Source organism: Lupinus angustifolius, chromosome LG10, assembly GCF_001865875.1.
Source record: "Lupinus angustifolius cultivar Tanjil chromosome LG10, LupAngTanjil_v1.0, whole genome shotgun sequence".
Lineage (NCBI taxonomy): Eukaryota > Viridiplantae > Streptophyta > Magnoliopsida > Fabales > Fabaceae > Lupinus > Lupinus angustifolius.
Genome location: NC_032018.1, coordinates 13,740,147 through 13,760,509, shown reverse-complemented (window position 1 = coordinate 13,760,509; position 20,363 = coordinate 13,740,147). Strand labels below are relative to the sequence as shown.

The 20,363-nt window shown below is 31.0% G+C and overlaps 1 protein-coding gene across 1 annotated transcript; it reads left to right on the top strand.

The window, feature by feature from the left end:
• On the top strand, nucleotides 6,879-15,082 carry LOC109358615 (LRR receptor-like serine/threonine-protein kinase ERECTA). The gene is made up of 27 exons (XM_019602946.1): nucleotides 6,879-7,150; nucleotides 7,717-7,855; nucleotides 7,958-8,029; nucleotides 8,161-8,232; nucleotides 8,325-8,396; nucleotides 8,490-8,561; nucleotides 8,647-8,718; nucleotides 8,814-8,885; nucleotides 8,976-9,047; nucleotides 9,133-9,201; nucleotides 9,284-9,355; nucleotides 9,476-9,547; nucleotides 9,677-9,748; nucleotides 10,040-10,111; nucleotides 10,185-10,256; nucleotides 10,348-10,419; nucleotides 10,611-10,682; nucleotides 10,755-10,826; nucleotides 10,910-10,981; nucleotides 11,066-11,137; nucleotides 11,434-11,502; nucleotides 11,706-11,777; nucleotides 11,895-11,968; nucleotides 12,533-12,661; nucleotides 12,883-13,230; nucleotides 13,669-14,039; nucleotides 14,515-15,082. Exons 1-27 carry the CDS (start codon nucleotides 7,075-7,077, stop codon nucleotides 14,887-14,889), a joined length of 2,946 nt encoding a protein of 981 aa, XP_019458491.1. The 5' UTR covers nucleotides 6,879-7,074; the 3' UTR covers nucleotides 14,890-15,082.

Genomic DNA, 20,363 nt, shown 5'->3' with positions numbered 1-20,363 from the left:
GTTAAAATATTTTTTTGTCACATATTTTAATCTTATCCAATACTACCTTTTTCAGTATTGGAGAGGACGCATTAATATTCACCCTCACTTTAAATCATTTATGAAAAAAGATTCCTATAACAATAATGTATAAAATTTTAACGTTATCAATATATCATCTACTATTCATTTTCAATTATCATTCTTAAATAAAACTAAATAAATAAATAATAAATGATATATTAAATATGTTTAAATCTTTACACTGTTAATGTATAGATATTAATATCATTATTTATTACATTCATCTTAGTTTTATGTTGGTTATCATAAATATATGATGATTAGACATTCGTTTACAATATTGCAATATCCAATGGCTTTTATTGCTTCACTTAAAAATCACGTGATCTCACTTCATTTAGAAACATTGATGGTGATTATTTGAAATCAATATCAAGTAATAGTTTTCTGTTAAAAACTTAAATGGACTAATGAAAAAAAATAAAATGGACTGAAGAATCAAGTGAAATTGCATGCACATTAGATAAACATAAAATTAACCGTTTATACCTAGTTAATACGTGTGAATTAGATAAATCTGAGGAAATATATATATACATATATATATATTATAACCTCTTCTACCAGTTTCTTTTCCATACACATTCTTATATTTCAAAATCCAAAGTGGGATAATATTCTTCCCCGCTCAGTTTTCTATCCTGTTTGTGGATTCGATTAATTAGACGAATAATGATATAATAAGCTTCGTATAACTTCTCTTACATTACAAAAAAAATTATAGTACAATTTTATCATTACTTTTTTATGGTGTACGTTTTTCTATTTGTAAATTTATGGACCCATAAAACCTTAAATAAGCACATTTAATGGGCACGTGAATGGGAACATTTTTTGTTGGAGTGCCTTCCTACCAAAACGCCTTGCATGTGATTGTTGGGCCACCATTTATAGCTTTTTCTTTCATTTTTATCCCATTTATTGTGTTTGGATGTGGGCCTCAGAACAAAGTATGATAAAAATTATAAAGTCCCAGTTATGTGCAAGAATCATGTTTGCTTTATTTCTTAATCCAAACTTAGAGTATAATATTAATCAATTTTCAATTTACTTCTTATTTCAATTTTAAAAGGAAATGATGACATATAAAGTAAAATACAAATGGGTAAAGTTTTGTATATTTTTTAATAAAATATGTTACTAAAACTATAAGAGGAAAAAAAACAAATACAATATTACTTCAAAGCAATATTGTAAAAGTAGGACCAAACATCAAATGGGAATCAATTCATGCATGATCTAACTGTTTTAAATGGTTAATTCGTCCTACTAAACTAGATGATATATAAAATTAATTATAATAAATATGTAATTATACATATCCTACATACTATTTTTTTTATTGATATCACTAGTTCTAGTAAATTATGAAACTCTTGAACTCATTTGCTAGTGTTTTACTTGTGGTGAATAAAGTAGAGAAAAAATAAATTATTGCAAAAAAAAAGGATGAGCAGATAACAAGAAACTATTGGGCTCACTTATGTGCATAATTATACATTTTCACCATTTTAATTGTACTGGCCCAATATATGATCCGGCACACAATTAATCAAAACAGTAATCCTAATTCTAATTGTGCAATGGTATCAAACAATAATATTTGAGTTTATTACACAATCCTAATCTCATTCATTTTGCAATATATGCAGATCAAGCTATCACATTTCTTCTTAAAAATATCCATTGCTATTGCTCTTAATCTAGTACATCTCGTTTTGTTTTCTATCAACAATCCTCGTTTTGTCTTCTCGTAAACCATCTCTCGTTATATCTTCTCATAAACTGTCTGATTTAATGATTGAGTTATTTTGGATAAACGAATTGGATTTTATACAATCCAATAAATGTGTGATTAATCATACAAATCAGTCGAACCATTTAATTCATGTTTCATATAATTGCTTAACAATGTATTATAAATTTGTCAAATGTTTTATAAGAATCATGATACAAGTAAAAACTAAATAAATTCATTGACTTTGCCTCTCTTGCTAATGTTGATGTTTAAAAAAATAACTCCTAATTTATTGTATGTATAAATTTTTTTACATGATTGCAGCAAAACTCTATTAGAGTGACTTTATGATTTTATGTCTTCGGTAATTGAAACCCGTCCAACTCCATTGACTTAATTATTTATAATTCATTTTTTATTCTAATGTCAACTCTACTTTAAGATAAACATTTGTTAATTGCATTCTGAGCCATGAGTGGGACCACACAAGAAGATGGCCTAATGATATAGAGTTTTTTTGTTCCGAAATAAGGAGCATGACATAATACAGGGAACAGTACACAGATTAAGAAAGATCTTAGTATATACTAGTGGATTATTTACTAATATTATGTTATATGGTAGAAAATGTCTCATTCACTAAACTAAATTTAAATGAAACTAAGGTAAACGACATGGGACCATAAAAGCAATAGAAGTTGTCGTGTTGTTGAAGAAAAGAAATAATGTTTTTTATATTTTGGTAAAATCGTTGGCTAACCAAATTAAAAAGGGATCAGGGATTGAGCATGAGGATGTAGTTATAAACAGACATTACATGCAGAAGTGAAAACAACGTATGAGTATTGACAGCAACGTTAACGGCGTTAAAGGAGCTATGTAGGGGTGTGATAATAGGCTTTTCTTCTGAGAAATAGGTAGGGCCATGCACGAATCATGATCAGAGAGACTAGACAAATCACCTTCCCGAGGTGAATAAAAGGTACAGAGTTTAACTTCTTTTTATTTTTCTGGCTTCTTCATCAAAGTTAATCATACTTTATTAAAAAAAAAAACCATTCTTTATGTATCGTTAATATATCATATACTATTCATTTGTATTATTTTTTTTAAAATTCAATAGTAATTAAATATAAATGGTGAATGATATAATAACAGTACATAAAACTTATATATATTATGTTGTTTTTTTCTGTTATAAATATCATATGTCAAATTTTTATGATATTGAGAATTTTATAGATGTTATTATATGGAAGAAACTAGGTGGTTGTGGGCCTCTACTTGTTAGATACACATCTTTGTTTGCTTTGCTTCACAAGTGGAATCAGAAATTAGGATAATGCTTTTATAAAATTGAATTTACTTTTAAATGGATAAGTACATGTATATTCAGTTTTTGTTTATGTTATAATAAAAAATATTGAGATTTTGAGTGAAATTGATATATTTATGAATTTCATTTGGATAAAACATAAATACATGTGTTTCATAAATGTCTGTTGTTTGAAGTAGAAGGAGTTTACTTATTTAAATAAGATACTGAATTTAATTATTAAATTTATGGTATAAAAAACACAATTACGAAAATTTCATATTTAGGTGTTTCATTGCATCTGATGTGATTAATCTCGTATTGGGGAGCAAAAGGATAATAGGGAAACCAACAAAAAATAAAAACACACGTGTTTACTAAATTTCAATACAAACTAAAATCTCACATTTTAGAAAATCCTCAATCATTTACTTTTTTATTGTATTTTTTTGTTCGTTTTTCACATTTTAAAGTTATTTTATTACTTTAGCATATAAGTAAATATTTAAGGAATGAAATGAAAATCTATACTCAACACTATTACAAAAATTTGAAAGCTGAAAACCATTTTTTCTTTCTCTTTCTCTGTCAAAATCCAGAACAAACAAAATCAACATTGCTCTACTTTCCAGGACTTCAATGTCACTGTGCAGATAGTTACTTGAAGGTCTGCAGTAAAATGCTTACCCTTTATTCTCAACTTTCACCCACCCTTTATGAGTTTACTCATTTTATTTTATGTCATCTTTAGTCAATTTTTTTAATTCTTGACAGCTTTACTGATGTTGATATTTCATAACTTTTAAATATATATTTCAAATTAATGTTTGCATTGTCTTATTTTATTTTTAAAGTAATGTATAATTAAGTTATATTAAGATATTTTTAAAGTTTGTTCAGCACACACTTTATATTAATTTTACTTTGTTTCTTTTATTATCACAATGAGATAAATATTCATGAAGGTTTTCACTTTTAACATCATTCCTCTTAATTAATTAACCTTAATATTGTGTTTACATGGGATTAGGAAATTCATTAAAAAGTTCATCAAAAAATTTGTTGCAGCTTAACTATGATGTAAGACAATGGATGGCATGAATGCATGATCTTTTCTACAACTAAGAAGCATGTTGGTTCATGAGAAAGAATGGAGATATATTGTGTACCGAACAATTAAATACATCATTTAATTAACTAAAAAAATTAAAATATTAAAATTATATTACTTAGTGTATATTTATTGGATATGAACATGAAGAAATAGGATTTTTGTTGGGACTCATAATACCTTTGTTCCATCAAAAAAGCCTCTAGATTTGAATGTTAGTCAGCCTTAGGAACAACAGAAAGTGTCCTTAAAGGAACAAGCTTACGGAGACAAAGGAAAGAAGTGGATCCGCTAGAGAGAAAATTTGTGAAGAATTGAGCTTAAGGAAGTAACACTTCCTTGAATGTATTTTTTTCAGTAAGTTGAGTTTTAGAAAATAATAAAAAGAGAAAGATATTTAAGAATCATAAAGTACAATTGTGATACCTAGAAAACCAATATTTGAGAATATCATTTTCATGTAGTTTGCAATCCTTGGAAAGAGGTATTGTGGTGAAGTTGACGGGAAAAGCCCTAGGTTATTAAAATTTGCTAGAACTATTAAGACTAGTTTGGAAGCTTGTAACAGGGGTATGTAGTATGTTGGATTAGGTAAACCTTGTCTTTTACTCGATTCTAATGTTGGTATGATTATTTATTGAACTCACCCTAGACCTGACCCTAAATGTCGTTTGAGTTAACTCGACTTTGAACTGAACCCGATCATAAGTCCGATTAAATATAATACATATATTTTAGATAAAATTTTCTCAACACTTATTGTGGATATATAATTTGACATATGAAATAAAACATATATATATATATATATATATATTGTTAATCATGCATATAGATGACAAATTAGAGAATCAATAATACTTTCGACCAAAGAGATATCATTACTCTATATATAATTGAATAGAAACACATACAAATATGATGACTAAATGACCATGATCGGATTGGATCATGATTATTCCCTAACTGATCCTAAATTTTGTTCAGGTCTTATTGTTGAACCCAGACTCGGCCACAGATCCGATAACACCGAATCTTATTTAGACACGATAATCATAATTAGTTCAAATCAAATAAGTAAGTAGGATTAAGTACTAACCCCTAATTTATAGGAGGCTTAACCATGTGGATGTTGGTAATGGCATATACATGATGAAGTTTGAGAGAGGGACAAATAAAGCAAAAGCCATGGAGGGTCATTCTGTTGCCACTTTGAGCAAAGCAAATTACTCTCTATGTAGTTAGGCAACGATAAGTAATATTTGTGACACCGTGGCTAACAAGGATGATGAGTGGAACATACCAATGAATTGATTACATATTAATATCTATTTGCACTACATTTATCTACAAGAGAAAAAACATATCCACTAATGCATGAATTTTAAAATGTATTTGTGTATGGAACAGAATCATCCATTCAAGGAGAATAGTATAACTAGCAATTGTTTTTAGTTGGTGTTTCATGTTGGTCATAGTAGGTCCCACCTAAAACAAAGATAATGATAGAAATTAAATAATAGATTACTCTATTATGAAAAGAGCAGGGCTTCAATAGAGCAAGTGGTATTATTTTATGTTTAATATAATTTATAATTAAAATTTCTTTTATTAAAATTTAATTCTGCCACTTAAATAAAAAACAATGCTATTTTTTATGTTAAGAATAATTTATGAATAATTTTTTATATATTTTAAAAAATTCAATGATGATTTATTGTAAATATTTTTATCCCAAACTTATACCATATCTTTCTAACCTTTCTAAAAAAAACTTCAGAATTTGTTTGAAAATATTAGATATGACATTTAATAAATCATATGATCAGAATTCATAATTAGTTAACTACCAAACAAAGGCTATAAATAAATGAGACAATGAAAGGGAGAGCTGAAAAATATACTAAAATAAAAGGCAGAAAAACAAAGTACCATAAAAATGATCGAAAGAAATAAAAAGAGTTAAAGAGAAAGAGAAAAGACGTCACTGTCAACTCAAATGGATTTGCCTCACTTATATTAATTATAATATGTTCTTTTTCCCTTCATACTCCCATAGATAATAGCATAGCAAAAACCACACAGAAAGTGACCCCAATCTATTGAAAGTTATGGCACACCATAGCATAGCAGAGTACAGTGTTATTATTATTTTTTGGTTACAGTGTAAACTGTTATTTACTATGGTCTCAAATTTAATACCATGTTCACATTATTCATCATTCATTTATATTACTATTAAATATAGATCACAGATCATATAATAATAATAATATATATAAGTGATACATTGTGGCATTCATATTTTTCTCTTACCTTAACGGTTAAAGGAGGGAGAAAAAAAGATAAGAATTTGTACAAAAATAAAAAGTTGGGTTAGAGAGAAAGAGAGAGTGATAGAGATATGTGGTGCAGTGTTGCAGGTTAGTTGCAGAAGTGGTGGCAGATGGTGTTTTAACTTTTGTGTCAAATAGTTTTCTTCTCTCTCTATATTCATCTATCTATCTATCTATCTTCTTCACTTTTGCATCTTACACTTGAATTAAGAGAGTAGTCTTTGTGTGCCAGAATGATGTGATTGAATAGAATTACTTTAGCTAAAGCTATAAGCTAGTTCTGTTACATATATCAGAACAGTATTAATCACATAAAAAGCTAAAATACTCGGAAGAATAGTCTCAAATTATAACACTGTTATTAAAGCATATCAATAACAACAACACCCTTTTCTTCTTTCTTCTTTCTTCTTTCTTCTTCTTCTTCTGGTTCCTTTGTGCATGTACAAGATGTTTTAGAAAGAGCTTAGTTGGGTTTTCAATTTGTGGAGTTTGAGTTGAAGTTGCAGCTATGGCATTTCAATTTGTGGTCCTTGTTCTAGCTTTTCTCATTTGTTGGAATGCCAATATGGTGGAATCAAATGATGGTGAGTGTCTTTTACTCTTTCAAGGTTTTTCTTGTGTGATTCAGAAGAATAAACAAAGCAACAATGTTGAAAGTTTAAACTTAAGCTGTTAGTTGTGGCTGCCATTGCTATAAAGACAAGTCCTGTGTTTTTCTCTCTTGAGTCCTTTTTTCTTAGTGAAGGGTATTGAAGAAAATATGTAAAGCTGAAATTTTTAACTTTTTTTTCTTCACAACCAAACATAGTACTAGGTGCTAACTTCATCCATTATTTCATTTGGTATAATATTATTTAATATCAGCTCTTTTTCCCGCGAATGCTGATTTTGTCTCGGTTAATTTTTGGATCTTGTGATATACTATTTTTTTATTAACACAGGTGCTAATTTCTACATTGTTAAAGGATTAAATTTTTGTTGCTTAATGCTTGTTTTCTGCATATGTTTACATAATGAAAAGAGATTTTTCATTTGTATGTATGGTCCTGCACCATATAGAAGAATATATAACATAATATATGATATGGATGAACCATTTTCTGTTCTACTTATGTTTTGCATTGTTAATATTTGGATATTTCAATTGAAGGAACAACATTGCTAGAGATAAAGAAATCATTCAGGGATGTAGACAATGTTCTGTATGATTGGACAGATTCACCATCATCAGATTATTGTGTGTGGAGAGGGATCTCATGTGATAATGTTACCTTCAATGTTGTTGCACTGTGAGTTGCAGAACCCTTCAACATTGTAATATATAGGCTTCTTCTCCTTGTAGTCGATAGAAAAAACACCCCGTATTCACTTTATCTACTACTTTTTTCCAGCAATCTTTCAGGATTGAATCTTGACGGTGAAATTTCGCCCGCAATCGGGAGCCTTATGAGCTTGGTCTCTATGTACTTACTAAATCTCCATCAGGCCTTCTTTTTCCCTTTTCATTTATGTCTGCAGTAGTTGAAGTATTGGCTTTTCATTTGCATTTTCTGGCCTTATTTTTCATGCTGCTATATTTCGTCTTGTTTGATAGTGACCTTAAAGAAAACCGTCTATCGGGCCAGATACCGGATGAGATTGGTGACTGTTCTTCTCTGAAAAGCTTGTATGTTTCAAAGACAGAATAACTGAATTCAATTTGTAATTATACCACCTAGTGACTTACTTGGTACACGGATTTTCTTATTGTGTTATCAGGGACTTATCATTCAATCAGATAAGAGGGGATATACCATTTTCAATTTCTAAGTTGAAGCAACTGGAAAATCTGTGAGTTTTTGTTAACATTTCTCTGTAATTGTAAATTTGTTTTGCTAATACTACGATGTAGCTATACCAATATTGTTATAAATTGTTTCTCAGGATTTTGAAAAACAACCACTTAATTGGACCGATACCTTCAACTTTGTCTCAGATTCCTAACTTGAAGATTCTGTAAGTCATTTTTGATATTTCTAACTCCCTTCCACACAGTACCAGTCTTTAACAAGCATTTTAACTCCTTGAAAATTTGTTATAGAGACCTGGCACAAAATAATCTTAGCGGTGAAATACCAAGGCTTATATACTGGAACGAAGTTTTGCAGTATCTGTGAGTATAACCAATATGCAAACAAATTCTATCATTTCTACTAGACCCTAGATGTGGCCAATCTTTCTGATCTTGTGCTCTCACTTATATAATAGTGGCTTGCGGGGAAACAATTTGGTAGGTTCACTATCACCAGACATGTGCCAGTTAACTGGATTGTGGTATTTGTAAGTTACAGCATAACTCTTTTTTTTTTCCAGCAACAAAATGTGCATTTCGAAACGGGTTCTAATTATTTTCCTCCTGCCATTTTGTAGTGATGTGAAAAACAATAGTTTGACAGGAAGTATTCCCGAAAACATAAGCAACTGTACTGGCTTCCAGGTCTTGTATGTAATCCAACCGAATGATAAACTTTTCTATACCTTGCCTTGTTTTCTTTTGAACTTTTTTAACGTCCTCTGTTGATGTCAGGGATTTATCCTACAACCAGCTAACTGGAGAGATACCTTACAATATTGGATTTTTACAAGTGGCAACATTGTATGTATTGCATGATCCTTTACGTTATTTTTACACTTCCTTTCTGTTGGAATTTCTTTATGGAGTGGTTTGAGTTTGGTAGGTCGTTGCAAGGCAATAAACTCTCTGGCCATATTCCACCGGTGATCGGTCTCATGCAAGCACTTGCTGTCTTGTAAGTATTGTTCGTTAGTTGTTACCGAAACAAACTCTATGAACTTTCTTTGTTGACTTCATGCTTTTTCATTTCTTTACTGATGTTGTTTCACCATTGCATTCCAAATTTGCAATCCAGAGACTTGAGTTGCAACATGTTAAGTGGACCGATCCCTTCCATTTTGGGGAATTTGTCTTACACGGAAAAAATGTGAGTATAAGCAATCTATCTTGATGTTATATCAGTTAGTTAACTTTGTCGTAAATTGTGCATATCAGATACACTGAGAAAACTTCTAGACCCCTTATCTGTTGCACACAATTTCTGGTATGTTTGTAGGTATTTGCATGGTAACAAGCTGACTGGCTTCATACCCCCGGAGCTTGGAAATATGTCAAAACTTCACTATTTGTAAGATTCTCAAGCAAGTAGTTGCCTCCAAATAGTTAATCATCATTTCTCTGAGTTTAGCAATTTCTATGTGGAAACTCGTCAATGCCTTTATGACATTACGTTTTTTTCCCTGTTTTGCTCTAAACTTATACAGCTTGCCCTAGAGGCACTTCCCGGAGGTTTATCTATATGATTTGTTAACAGTAAATTTGGTCTTATGTTTATGTACACTTCCTTGTTAGTTCGTTAGTCATTGCTCGGTTAAAATTGTTGAAAAACGATCTTTTAACGGTCATCTGCCTTTTGCAGGGAACTGAACAATAACCATCTAAGTGGTCGTATCCCACCCGAACTGGGAAAGCTTACTGATCTGTTTGACTTGTAAGTGCTGTTAGTTTGATGTGCTATTTTTATGTTTTTTTAGCGATTTGATGAGTCACCCATTTTCTTGCAGAAATGTTGCTAACAACAATCTTGAGGGGCCGATTCCTGATAACCTTAGCTCATGTAAAAATCTTAACAGCCTGTAAGCAATAAACCTTCAAACTTGTGCTATTGATTTGTTGCAATCATTTATGTAATACATTTGGTGATAGATTATTCGTGTCTTTTATTAGCAATGTGCATGGGAATAAGTTGAGTGGAACAATTCCTCCTGCTTTGCAGAGTTTGGAGAGTATGACCTATTTGTAAGTTTTCACGTTCACATTCTGGGAAATTTGTTTGAACATATCTACATTTCGATAATATTTGGTTCTACTGTTCTATCCTACCTCAAAACATGTTGATACTAAAAAAATACAGAAATTTACTTTCATGCACATCTTCAACCGATTACTCTTTTCCTTAATTAGTTCTTATTGTGTGATGACAATGTTAGGAATCTGTCATCCAACAATCTTCAAGGACCCATTCCAATTGAACTGTCACGGATCGGTAATTTGGATACATTGTAAGTATGAATTAGTTGAGCAAGTCCCCATAGCTAATTTCTCCCTGTCATACTAATAGATAATTGCCTCAGGGATATATCAAATAATAATATAGCTGGCTCCATTCCTTCTTCGCTCGGTGACTTGGAACATCTTCTGAAGCTGTGAGTACTGTGTCTAGTTATATTTTTGGAATTTTCAAACCTGGATTTTCCTTCTAACTGATAGCTATTGTTCATTTTGTTAGGAATCTGAGCCGAAATCATATAACAGGATCAATTCCAGCTGAATTTGGTAATCTTAGAAGTGTTATGGATATGTAAGTCCGTTATTTTTCTGGTGAAAACAAAATTTGTCCATTTTCTCGCCTTTCTGATTACTCTTCATGCTTACTGTGTTGTAGTGATCTTTCAAACAATCAACTCTCTGGCCTGATACCTAATGAACTTAGTCAGATTCAGAACATGATATACTTGTAAGCTTCTTTTGATTCCACTTTTGATATTTGTTCGAATTCCTTCCAATGCTATTGTAGCAAAGTTTTATGTTATTTTATGGTCTTGTGGAAAATATCTTATGCTAGGGTTAACTGCCTCATATCAAACTCTTCATAAATATTCTACTATTGGACTGGAAATTAGTTATTGTAGGATTTACCTGTCTTTTGAATTCTAGTCATTTGCTAAAAAAACATCCCCTTACATTACAATGTTTCTCATTGCCTTGGTTGATATTTCTTATATCTAATTTTCTTGGTTTAAACTGATATAGGAGGCTCGAGAACAACAAATTAACCGGGGATGTGTCGTCACTTGTAGATTGCCTTAGCCTTTCTTTACTGTAAGTGTTTAGCCTTTATTTTTTAATATAGTTACATGGTTCACTCATCTACCATACATTGTGATGAACTGCATCGGAATCGCGCACCAGAACTGGTACCTTGTACCATGTGGCTATGCTTTTGAATAATCCGCTATGATATTTCTTATGACAAACCATGTCACACTTACCTAACCATTGAATATCTATGGTAAATTTTGTAGTAATGTGTCATATAATGAACTAGTCGGTGTTATTCCCACAAGCAACAATTTTTCCAGGTTCCACTTTGACAGGTATGAGATCATCTTCTGCTAAGAATTGTCTTTCTTGCTTTGTTATTCCCAAGCAAGTTAGTGTAGATGATCATCAGCATAATCTTTTGGATTGATTGTACAACCTTTTATTTACAGTTTCATTGGTAATCCTGGTCTTTGTGGCAATTGGCCGAATTTGCCCTGTCATAGCTCTCAACCTGCAAAGCGAGGTAAGGAGAATGTTCTAACAGGAATATCCTGGTTCCCCTTCAATCATATTAAAGGAAGGTGCATTTGAGGGTATAATTCAACCTTAGGACCAAAAAGGAAAAATATATATACTAATATGAAAATCCAATTCATGGCATCATTGGTGTTTCAGGATGTATATGTTCTCAACTTTTGAATTATTCTATAGTATATTAGCCAAAGTGATGTCATTCATACCAAATTAATTTTAAATAATCCCAAGAATAAAACCCGTTCTTCCAAAAATCAAATTTTCAAGATGAATTCTACTCAGAAAGTAATTTTCCACAAATTACCTGAACATACTTGTATTCTGTATATTGTTTCTCAAAAAAAATATGACTGCATATGATTAACAAACAGGAGCAGCAATAAGATCATGTCATGATAGATATCTAACTAGCATTTTGCCAATTTCCCATTATCAATGTTCATATATCATTCAAAATGGTTGGTAAGGATGTTACAAAGAGCGGAGTTGTTTTTCCTAGGAAGTATTGATATTCTTTCCTTCAAGAAACTAATATATATTATTGACCATGCAGTTATATTACCTAAGGCAGCTATTCTTGGAATTACACTTGGTGCCCTTGTAATTCTTCTTATGATATTGCTGGCAGCTTGTCGGCCACAAAATCCATCTCCTTTTCCTGATGGACCACTTGACAAACCAGGTGCTTATGTTTGCATTCTTACAATTTATGCACCCTTTTTATAGGCAAAGTTTTTTTTCCTTATTTTTAATGGGAGGTCTAGCCAGGGTTTGAACCTTGGCGCTCACGCTAAGGGAATATGTTTTAAATGCTTATGACTTCTTCGAATCTTTTGATAATCAATCTATTTATTAAAACTGAAGTTGTCAAGCTACTAATTGTATGAGCTTGAAAATTGACAGTTAAGTACTCACCTCCAAAGCTTGTGATTCTTCATATGAATATGGCGCTTCATGTGTATGATGATATCATGAGGATGACTGAAAACCTGAGTGAGAAGTATATAATTGGATATGGTGCATCAAGTACAGTTTATAAATGTGTTCTTAAGAATTGCAAGCCTATTGCTATCAAGAGGCTTTATTCTCACTATCCACAATGCTTGAAAGAGTTTGAGACCGAACTTGAGACAGTTGGCAGCATTAAGCACCGGAATCTGGTCAGTCTCCAAGGCTACTCTTTGTCCCCATATGGACACCTTCTCTTTTACGACTACATGGAAAATGGCAGTCTGTGGGATCTTCTTCATGGTAAGTTCAAGCTATTTACTGAATGTTGCAGCTTTGCATACAACCCGTTATTTTAAAATATTTGTCTTAAAATGGTAGAATACTATAAGATGAACAATTCTTCTAAGTTAGGTGACACTTGAAGTTTCTAGTTCCGTGTATGGTTTTTGCTTCAAGTTTTTTAGACCCTTTCTGCTGCATTCTATCTTGTCTGTTTATGTAGAATGAATGATATAATGGAGAAATTTTTCTTAAAAGAATCCATTACTCCATTATGGTTGCCCTGCAAGGAGTGTATGATTCAATCCTACATCTAGCATTATTTTATGAAGAGGTCATCATCATACTATTTGTTTTCATTAAGCCAGTGAATGCATGCATTGTATAATAGTCATTCAGAAAACAGTTCAAAGCCAAGCAATGATTTTATTATGTATGATTGTTATGTTTTTTTTCCAGGAGCTACAAAGAAGAAAAAGCTTGACTGGGATCTGCGTCTACAAATAGCACTCGGAGCCGCCCAAGGGCTTGCTTATCTACACCATGATTGTTGTCCTCGTATTATCCACAGGGATGTTAAATCATCAAATATTTTATTAGGCGCAGACTTTGAGCCTCATCTCACTGATTTTGGCATTGCCAAAAGTCTTTGCCCTTCAAAGTCCCATACTTCAACTTTCATAATGGGCACAATTGGTTATATAGACCCTGAGTACGCTAGAACTTCCCGGCTCACCGAGAAGTCTGATGTGTACAGCTATGGTGTCGTGCTACTTGAGTTGCTAACAGGGAGGAAAGCTGTTGACAATGAATCCAACCTCCATCATCTGGTCAGTTTTCTAGCAGTCTTAATACATTTCATTTGACTGATTTATAAATAATATCATAAGCGTTGAGTTAGGGTCAATTTTCTACCCATTTTCAATACATTCATCATCCAGAACTCCTGATTTATAAAGATCATAAGCTTTATGTGGATTGTCGGGGTCTATATTTTTGGTTGTACAACTTTGGTCTTGCATGGGCTAGGTGTGTGGAGATTTTGGTGAAGCCGTATAGTCTCTTTACCTTCTCTTCAAACTTCAAATATTTCATTGTTTGGATTTAATATTTGGTTGGCTCATGACTTAAACACTCCAACTCTGATTTGCATCTATATCAGTCTAAACTTCTTGTTAATACTTCATCCATTAGTTGTTTTAATTTTTGAATTTGCACGAGGCTTTAAAATTGCAAGCTTATTTACATTGTTTCACATCTACCTCATATAATTACAAACTCATGTACTTTTTTTTATTTGTGTAGATTTTGTCGAAGACAGCAAGTAATGCTGTAATGGAGACTGTCGATCCGGATATTACTGCCACTTGCAAGGACATGGCAGCAGTGAAGAAAGTTTATCAGCTTGCTCTATTATGCACAAAGAGGCAACCAGCGGATAGGCCCACAATGCATGAAGTGACTAGAGTGCTAGGAAGTCTGGTCCCATCTACCACCCCACCACCGAAACAATCGGCTCCAATACCACTTGCTTCACACCAATCTACCAAAGTGCCATGCTACAAGGATGAGTATGCAAATCTCAAAACTCCACACTTGGTGAACTGTCCTTCTATGAGCACCTCTGATGCACAGCTCTTCCTTAAGTTTGGAGAGGTAATCTCTCAGAACAGTGAGTGAGTTAATGAGGATATTGAAATAATCATATTAAGAATCATGTATATTTGATCTTAGAAAGTAAAAAAAAATGGGAGGGTAAGGTTTAAATGGAACAAAAATGTGTATAAGAATTTTAATATTTAGTATTTAGTTTTAGTGATGTTTGTAACAAGATATGTCACTTTAATACAATTTGAAAGGTGCAGTAACTCAATTCTTGTACTTAATTGTTTGGTAGCTAACAAGGTTGCAGTAGTGAAAGTTAAGGGTCTGGGGCCAATGGTTCAGGGTGGGGTAGCTACCTTTTAATGCTAAGGGAAGAAGCAGTGCATAATGTATGAACATCAATAATGCACTGATTCTCTTAGCTGGCCTGAACCAGAAATTTGTCTGAATGCTTCAAGTGTTCTCAGTGGAGTAACTATTGCATTATTTTACTGCTTGATGTTATTTGATATGTAAAAATGCAATGCTATGTAGTTATTATATCATGAAATTTAGGGTCACTGGGTACCCATAAATGAATTCAAAGTAGGCCATTGGGTGTTTGGGTCCCCTACCTTGTTGCCTCAAAATGTGAAATATGATCATTCTGGCTGTTGAGTTTGGTGGGCATTTAAGATTTCAAAATGCAAGATAATGTAAGATTTTTCTAAGTGCTTTGTTAGATATTCAAACAATTCTCTTCACATGCTGCATACTACATCTATCTTTCCCGAACCCACTAAAATGGAAGCCTCCTGCACTCGATCACACGAAAACATTGATAATGAGGTTTTAAATCTATAATCTCATACAAACTAATATAGATCCTTCAAGAGTAGCCATATAATTTACATTTCACTGTATTATTATTGCCTAAATTATAATAATTAATTGTTTAGCAAGTGCCTATTTTTCTGTTAACAAGTATTCACTATTTACCGGATGACCTTAGTAGCAACTGAACAATTACCATAGCCATTGTCCAAGATGTTAAGAAATAGGGTCAGAAATTCCAAATCCCTGTAATTCACACAGTATTATGCCGTCGTTTGATCTCCCTGACGAATACGACTTATTAAGACTAAAATTTCAGTGTTGTTTTTTTTTGGCTTGCTTGAATTTCTTCAAACCTCTCGATAACTAGGATTTGGTCTCGAAATTGCACTTAGGGTAACATACTGTATTTCAAATTATTACTTATTGCAAATGTTGGACCATACAACTGCAATGGTATATGACTAATATGAACAAACTGAAATCTGTTCGAAATAATTAGAAATTAAAAGTTTGCGCTAATGTATCCTCACAAAGTTCCAGCATTCTATTTCACAACATCAACATACTACGGGTGACTTTTCTTGATTTAAAATTTTGGGAAGAACAACAATATTTAATTATAATTTATAATTAAGATTAAGTTGTAACAAAAAATGTAAAGAAATGTATATATATAATTGTTTCAAAGTTTCAAAATAATATATTAATTTTAAATAACAGTAATCATGTCAAAAAAAATGTACATTTATTTAAAATGTCTTAAATTCATTTACTATTGAATTAGAGGTAAAAACTTAGTTATTTCTTTTTCAATATAAATTATAATGTTGCCTACAAGAAATTAATCTTATATTTTACTATATAATTTTGTTTGATTTTTTTGTTTCTTAAAATTTTGGAGTAGTTAAACCACAACAGTTAAGATAGGAGAGACATCTCAATCAAGTAAACAATATACATTTATTTTCTCCATATTGTTAAAGTTGTATTTAATTCTGAGATGGTTGATAAATTTTCAAGTATGAATGACTACGATTGTCAACAATAAAAAGTTGAAATTTTATCTTGCTTATTAAAGTTCATAGGGTATAATTTTTGCACAAAATACATATATTATCAATATTAAATAAATGATTTATAGAAAGTCAAGTTGTGACCCTCATAATTTCTTTTATAAGCGTAAAATCATTATGAAATCTTAATATTTTAAGTAATACCAACATCTACATATGTAAGAGAATTTGATTCATTATCTATATGCAATGAACTATGCAAGTTTATATACTAAAGTACCCTGTTGTACAAACCATTTCACCACATATGCCAATGACATTTGGCATAAAAGGCTTGCTCACCTTTCACACGACAAACTTAGTGAAATGAGTACCAAATTTGCTTTCATTCATTGTAATATTATTCATGATTTTTGTGAAATTTATTATTTTGCTAAAGAAAAGAAATCATCCTTTTCACCTAGTATTACTGAGCCAATCATGTTTTTGATGTAATGCATATCGAAAATTTGGTTCCTATTTCTATTCCTTCCACTTTAAGACAGATTTTTTTTTTTTTACTATTATAAATGATTAGTCAAGATACTTAGACTTTCTTCATGAAAACAAGGTCGAAGCCTGCAACTCTTATAATCATTCGTCTCATATAAGATGAGTGTGATTCTAAACTGAAGTGAAGAAGATCTGATAATGGTCTTGAGTTCAAGCTATAAAATTTTAATGATTCAAAAGGAATTATCCATCAACCAACACACATTAATATACTTCAACAAAATAACATTGTTAAAAGAAAACATCCATACATATTAAGTACTATTAGAGCCTTAATGTTTCAATTCTCTTTGCAAATGTGTTTTCAGAACTTTGCAGTCAGTCATATTGTATTTGAACGAAGATCTGTTATCTCTTTCGATGTCTCTAATGGTGCCCCAGACCAATTAAAAGTTATGAAAATGTAAAATAATATTTTATATTATTTGATTTAATTTTATTGGATAAAAACATGGAAATATGATCTCTGTTTGTTGTATTTCTCATTAATGGACAACCTACTACTTATCTTACCTATAAGACACCATGTTAACTTCTATTTAAACAATATCCAAATCTTTTTTATCTGAAAGTCTTTTATTGTCTATATTTTGCTTCATAGCAAAAAGAAATGGATTCTAGAGCTAGAAAGTGAGTATTCATTGATTTTAAACTTGACACAAAGGGTATATTCTATTTGATTTAGAACCCAAGAAAACCTTTATATAAAGGAATGTTAGCTTCTACAAACACACTTTCCCTTTTTGTTATTCATCTAAACTCATTTCTCAACTATATGACCTACCTTTACCAACCGCATGATCATTTTTTTGGATTATTCCACAAATTTGTAAACTATTATGCACAATTCTCCTCAAGCTCATTCACCAATTGAAGATGCTTCTTATTAGGGGTGATAAAATTATCCATAATCCAAAATCCATCCAAATTCATCCAAATTAAATTTATTCAAATCCATCTGTTAGAATTAATGGACTTGAATGGATATAATCAAATGGATAGTGTTGATAATGGAGGGATTCAAATACATCCATTATATCCAATGAATATTCATGAGTATATCCATTTGGATGGATACCCAATCCATCCAAACAAATACAAATTAAAACAATTTTTTTTCCAATTAATTCAATATTAATATAAAAAAATATCTCTCACATTTCTAAGCACAATTCCACACATTTTACAAAAGTTGAAAATTATAATTGTTATTTTAAAAAGTGTTTATAAAAAAAGTATAAACGATTTCAGCCTTAGTGCTTTACCCCAACATCTTAATGCAAAGTATAAATATATCATTTTTGTTATTGACTAATGTGATAATATAATAACAAAATGAAATATTTCAGGATGATGGACTGTTGCGTATAACTTATGGAAGTCCCAATTATTAGGAGTGGAAGCGATTCCAGTTTAAACCTGAAACTGATAAAACCGAACCATAAAATGCGGTTCGGTTCAGCTCCGCGGTTCGGTTCAGTTTTTTTATTTAGAACCATTTAAATTTGATTCGGTTCACGGTTTTATAAATTTTGGAACCATTAGAACCGAACCGCATATTAAAAAATAATTTTATTTTATATTTGAATGGTTAAACTTTAAAGTTAGGAGATAGAATATGATTAAGAATTTAGAATTATTAATACATATAGGCTATAAATAAAACGCAAATAGAAAAAATTAATTAGTAAACAAACCTAAATATCTATTATCTATATTATCCATTGAGAAGATAGAAAGAAAACTAAAAAACTAGTATACATTTTGTCAATATTCAGATATGGAATTAATTAAATAAAGAAATTAAGAAACTAAAAGAAAATAAAGGAAGAACTTGAGGACATTACTAATGATGTGGAGTATTAGGTGTTACTGTTGGACTAAAATATTGATACCAAGTTTGTCATTCTTAAATTTTGTTGGACATTGTCGAAGATTTTATGAACTAAAATTTTAAGTTTATAGTGCGTTGAGAAGTTGAATTATTATTATTTTACTAGAAAGATTATTAAATACTTTAATATTGATGTGTTTAATATTCATTTAGTTGACTTTGTACCTTGCAAATTTTGTTCATCTATTTCTTAAAGGATTTTCTTTAAATAAGTTAAAAAACCGAATCGTTAATGAACAGTTCAGTTCGATGCCTAAATAAAATTTGAGGTTAATCGTGTAGAACCGAACCAAACTTTTACATCCCTGTCAATTATGTTGCACTAGAGATTCTTGCCAATAAGAGTGCTTATAAAAACAATTCACAAATTCACATTTTTTTTAAAAGTGCTTATCAAAAAAGTAAATTTTAAAAGTGTTTTTTAATAAAATTATTTTTTAAAATGTGTTTTTAAAAAAAATCACTTTTTAAGAATAATTTTTTAAAAAAACACTTTTTAATTTTTTTAAAAATTGATATTTAAAAATGATTTAATAATTTTTAAAAGAATTTTTTCTTCAAATTGCTTTATTAAAATTGTTTTGTTCAAATTAAAAAAAAAAATGGGTTGGATATCTATCCACCCAATCCATTAAAATGGATACATGGATAGAAGGGATGGATTTGAATCCATTGGATATGGATGGATTGGATAATTTAATAATGTGATGTAATGAATTTATATGGATTGATGGATAGTTTTCTATCAATCCATTAGGATCCAAATCCAAATCCATCCAAACTCATCCAATTGTCACCCCTACTTCTTATAATTATCTATTTGTACAAGATATTCCTCATAATACCTCATCATTTTCACCCTTACGACTTAACTCATTTCAACAACATCATATACCATTTCATCCTTGCCTCTTCAACAATCTCTCCAATGTCTAACCAATCATTATAATTGAAGTTTAATTTGCAACTCTTACCCAACTGTTGGTTCTTACAAGTTCAATAATGTTAGAATTTGTTTAAAAAAATGATGAGTTCTAATGTGGTTTAAATGCATATAAAGTGACTACTAATGGGGATTCTTGGGGATGTGAAATGAAAAAACTCTTCAAGTTCCATATTTCTTGTAGGAGGGAAGTTGAAAGGGTTTATAAGTCTTAAGTTGCAACATTGGGGTGTGTCCCAAGGGGTACAATGGGTTTTGTGAGGGGGTGATGACTCACACAAACAAAACCCCTCCATACACACATGCACGCACCACCTTCTCCACTACCGTC

Excerpts from the sequence above, each read along its gene's own strand:
- LOC109358615 (XM_019602946.1), top strand. The coding sequence starts at position 7,075 with ATGGCATTTCAATTTGTGGTCCTTGTTCTAGCTTTTCTCATTTGTTGG. Across the intron at positions 10,257-10,347 it reads TGTAAAAATCTTAACAGCCT|CAATGTGCATGGGAATAAGT; the intron begins GTAAGCAATAAA and ends GTCTTTTATTAG. Across the intron at positions 10,827-10,909 it reads TTGGAACATCTTCTGAAGCT|GAATCTGAGCCGAAATCATA; the intron begins GTGAGTACTGTG and ends TCATTTTGTTAG.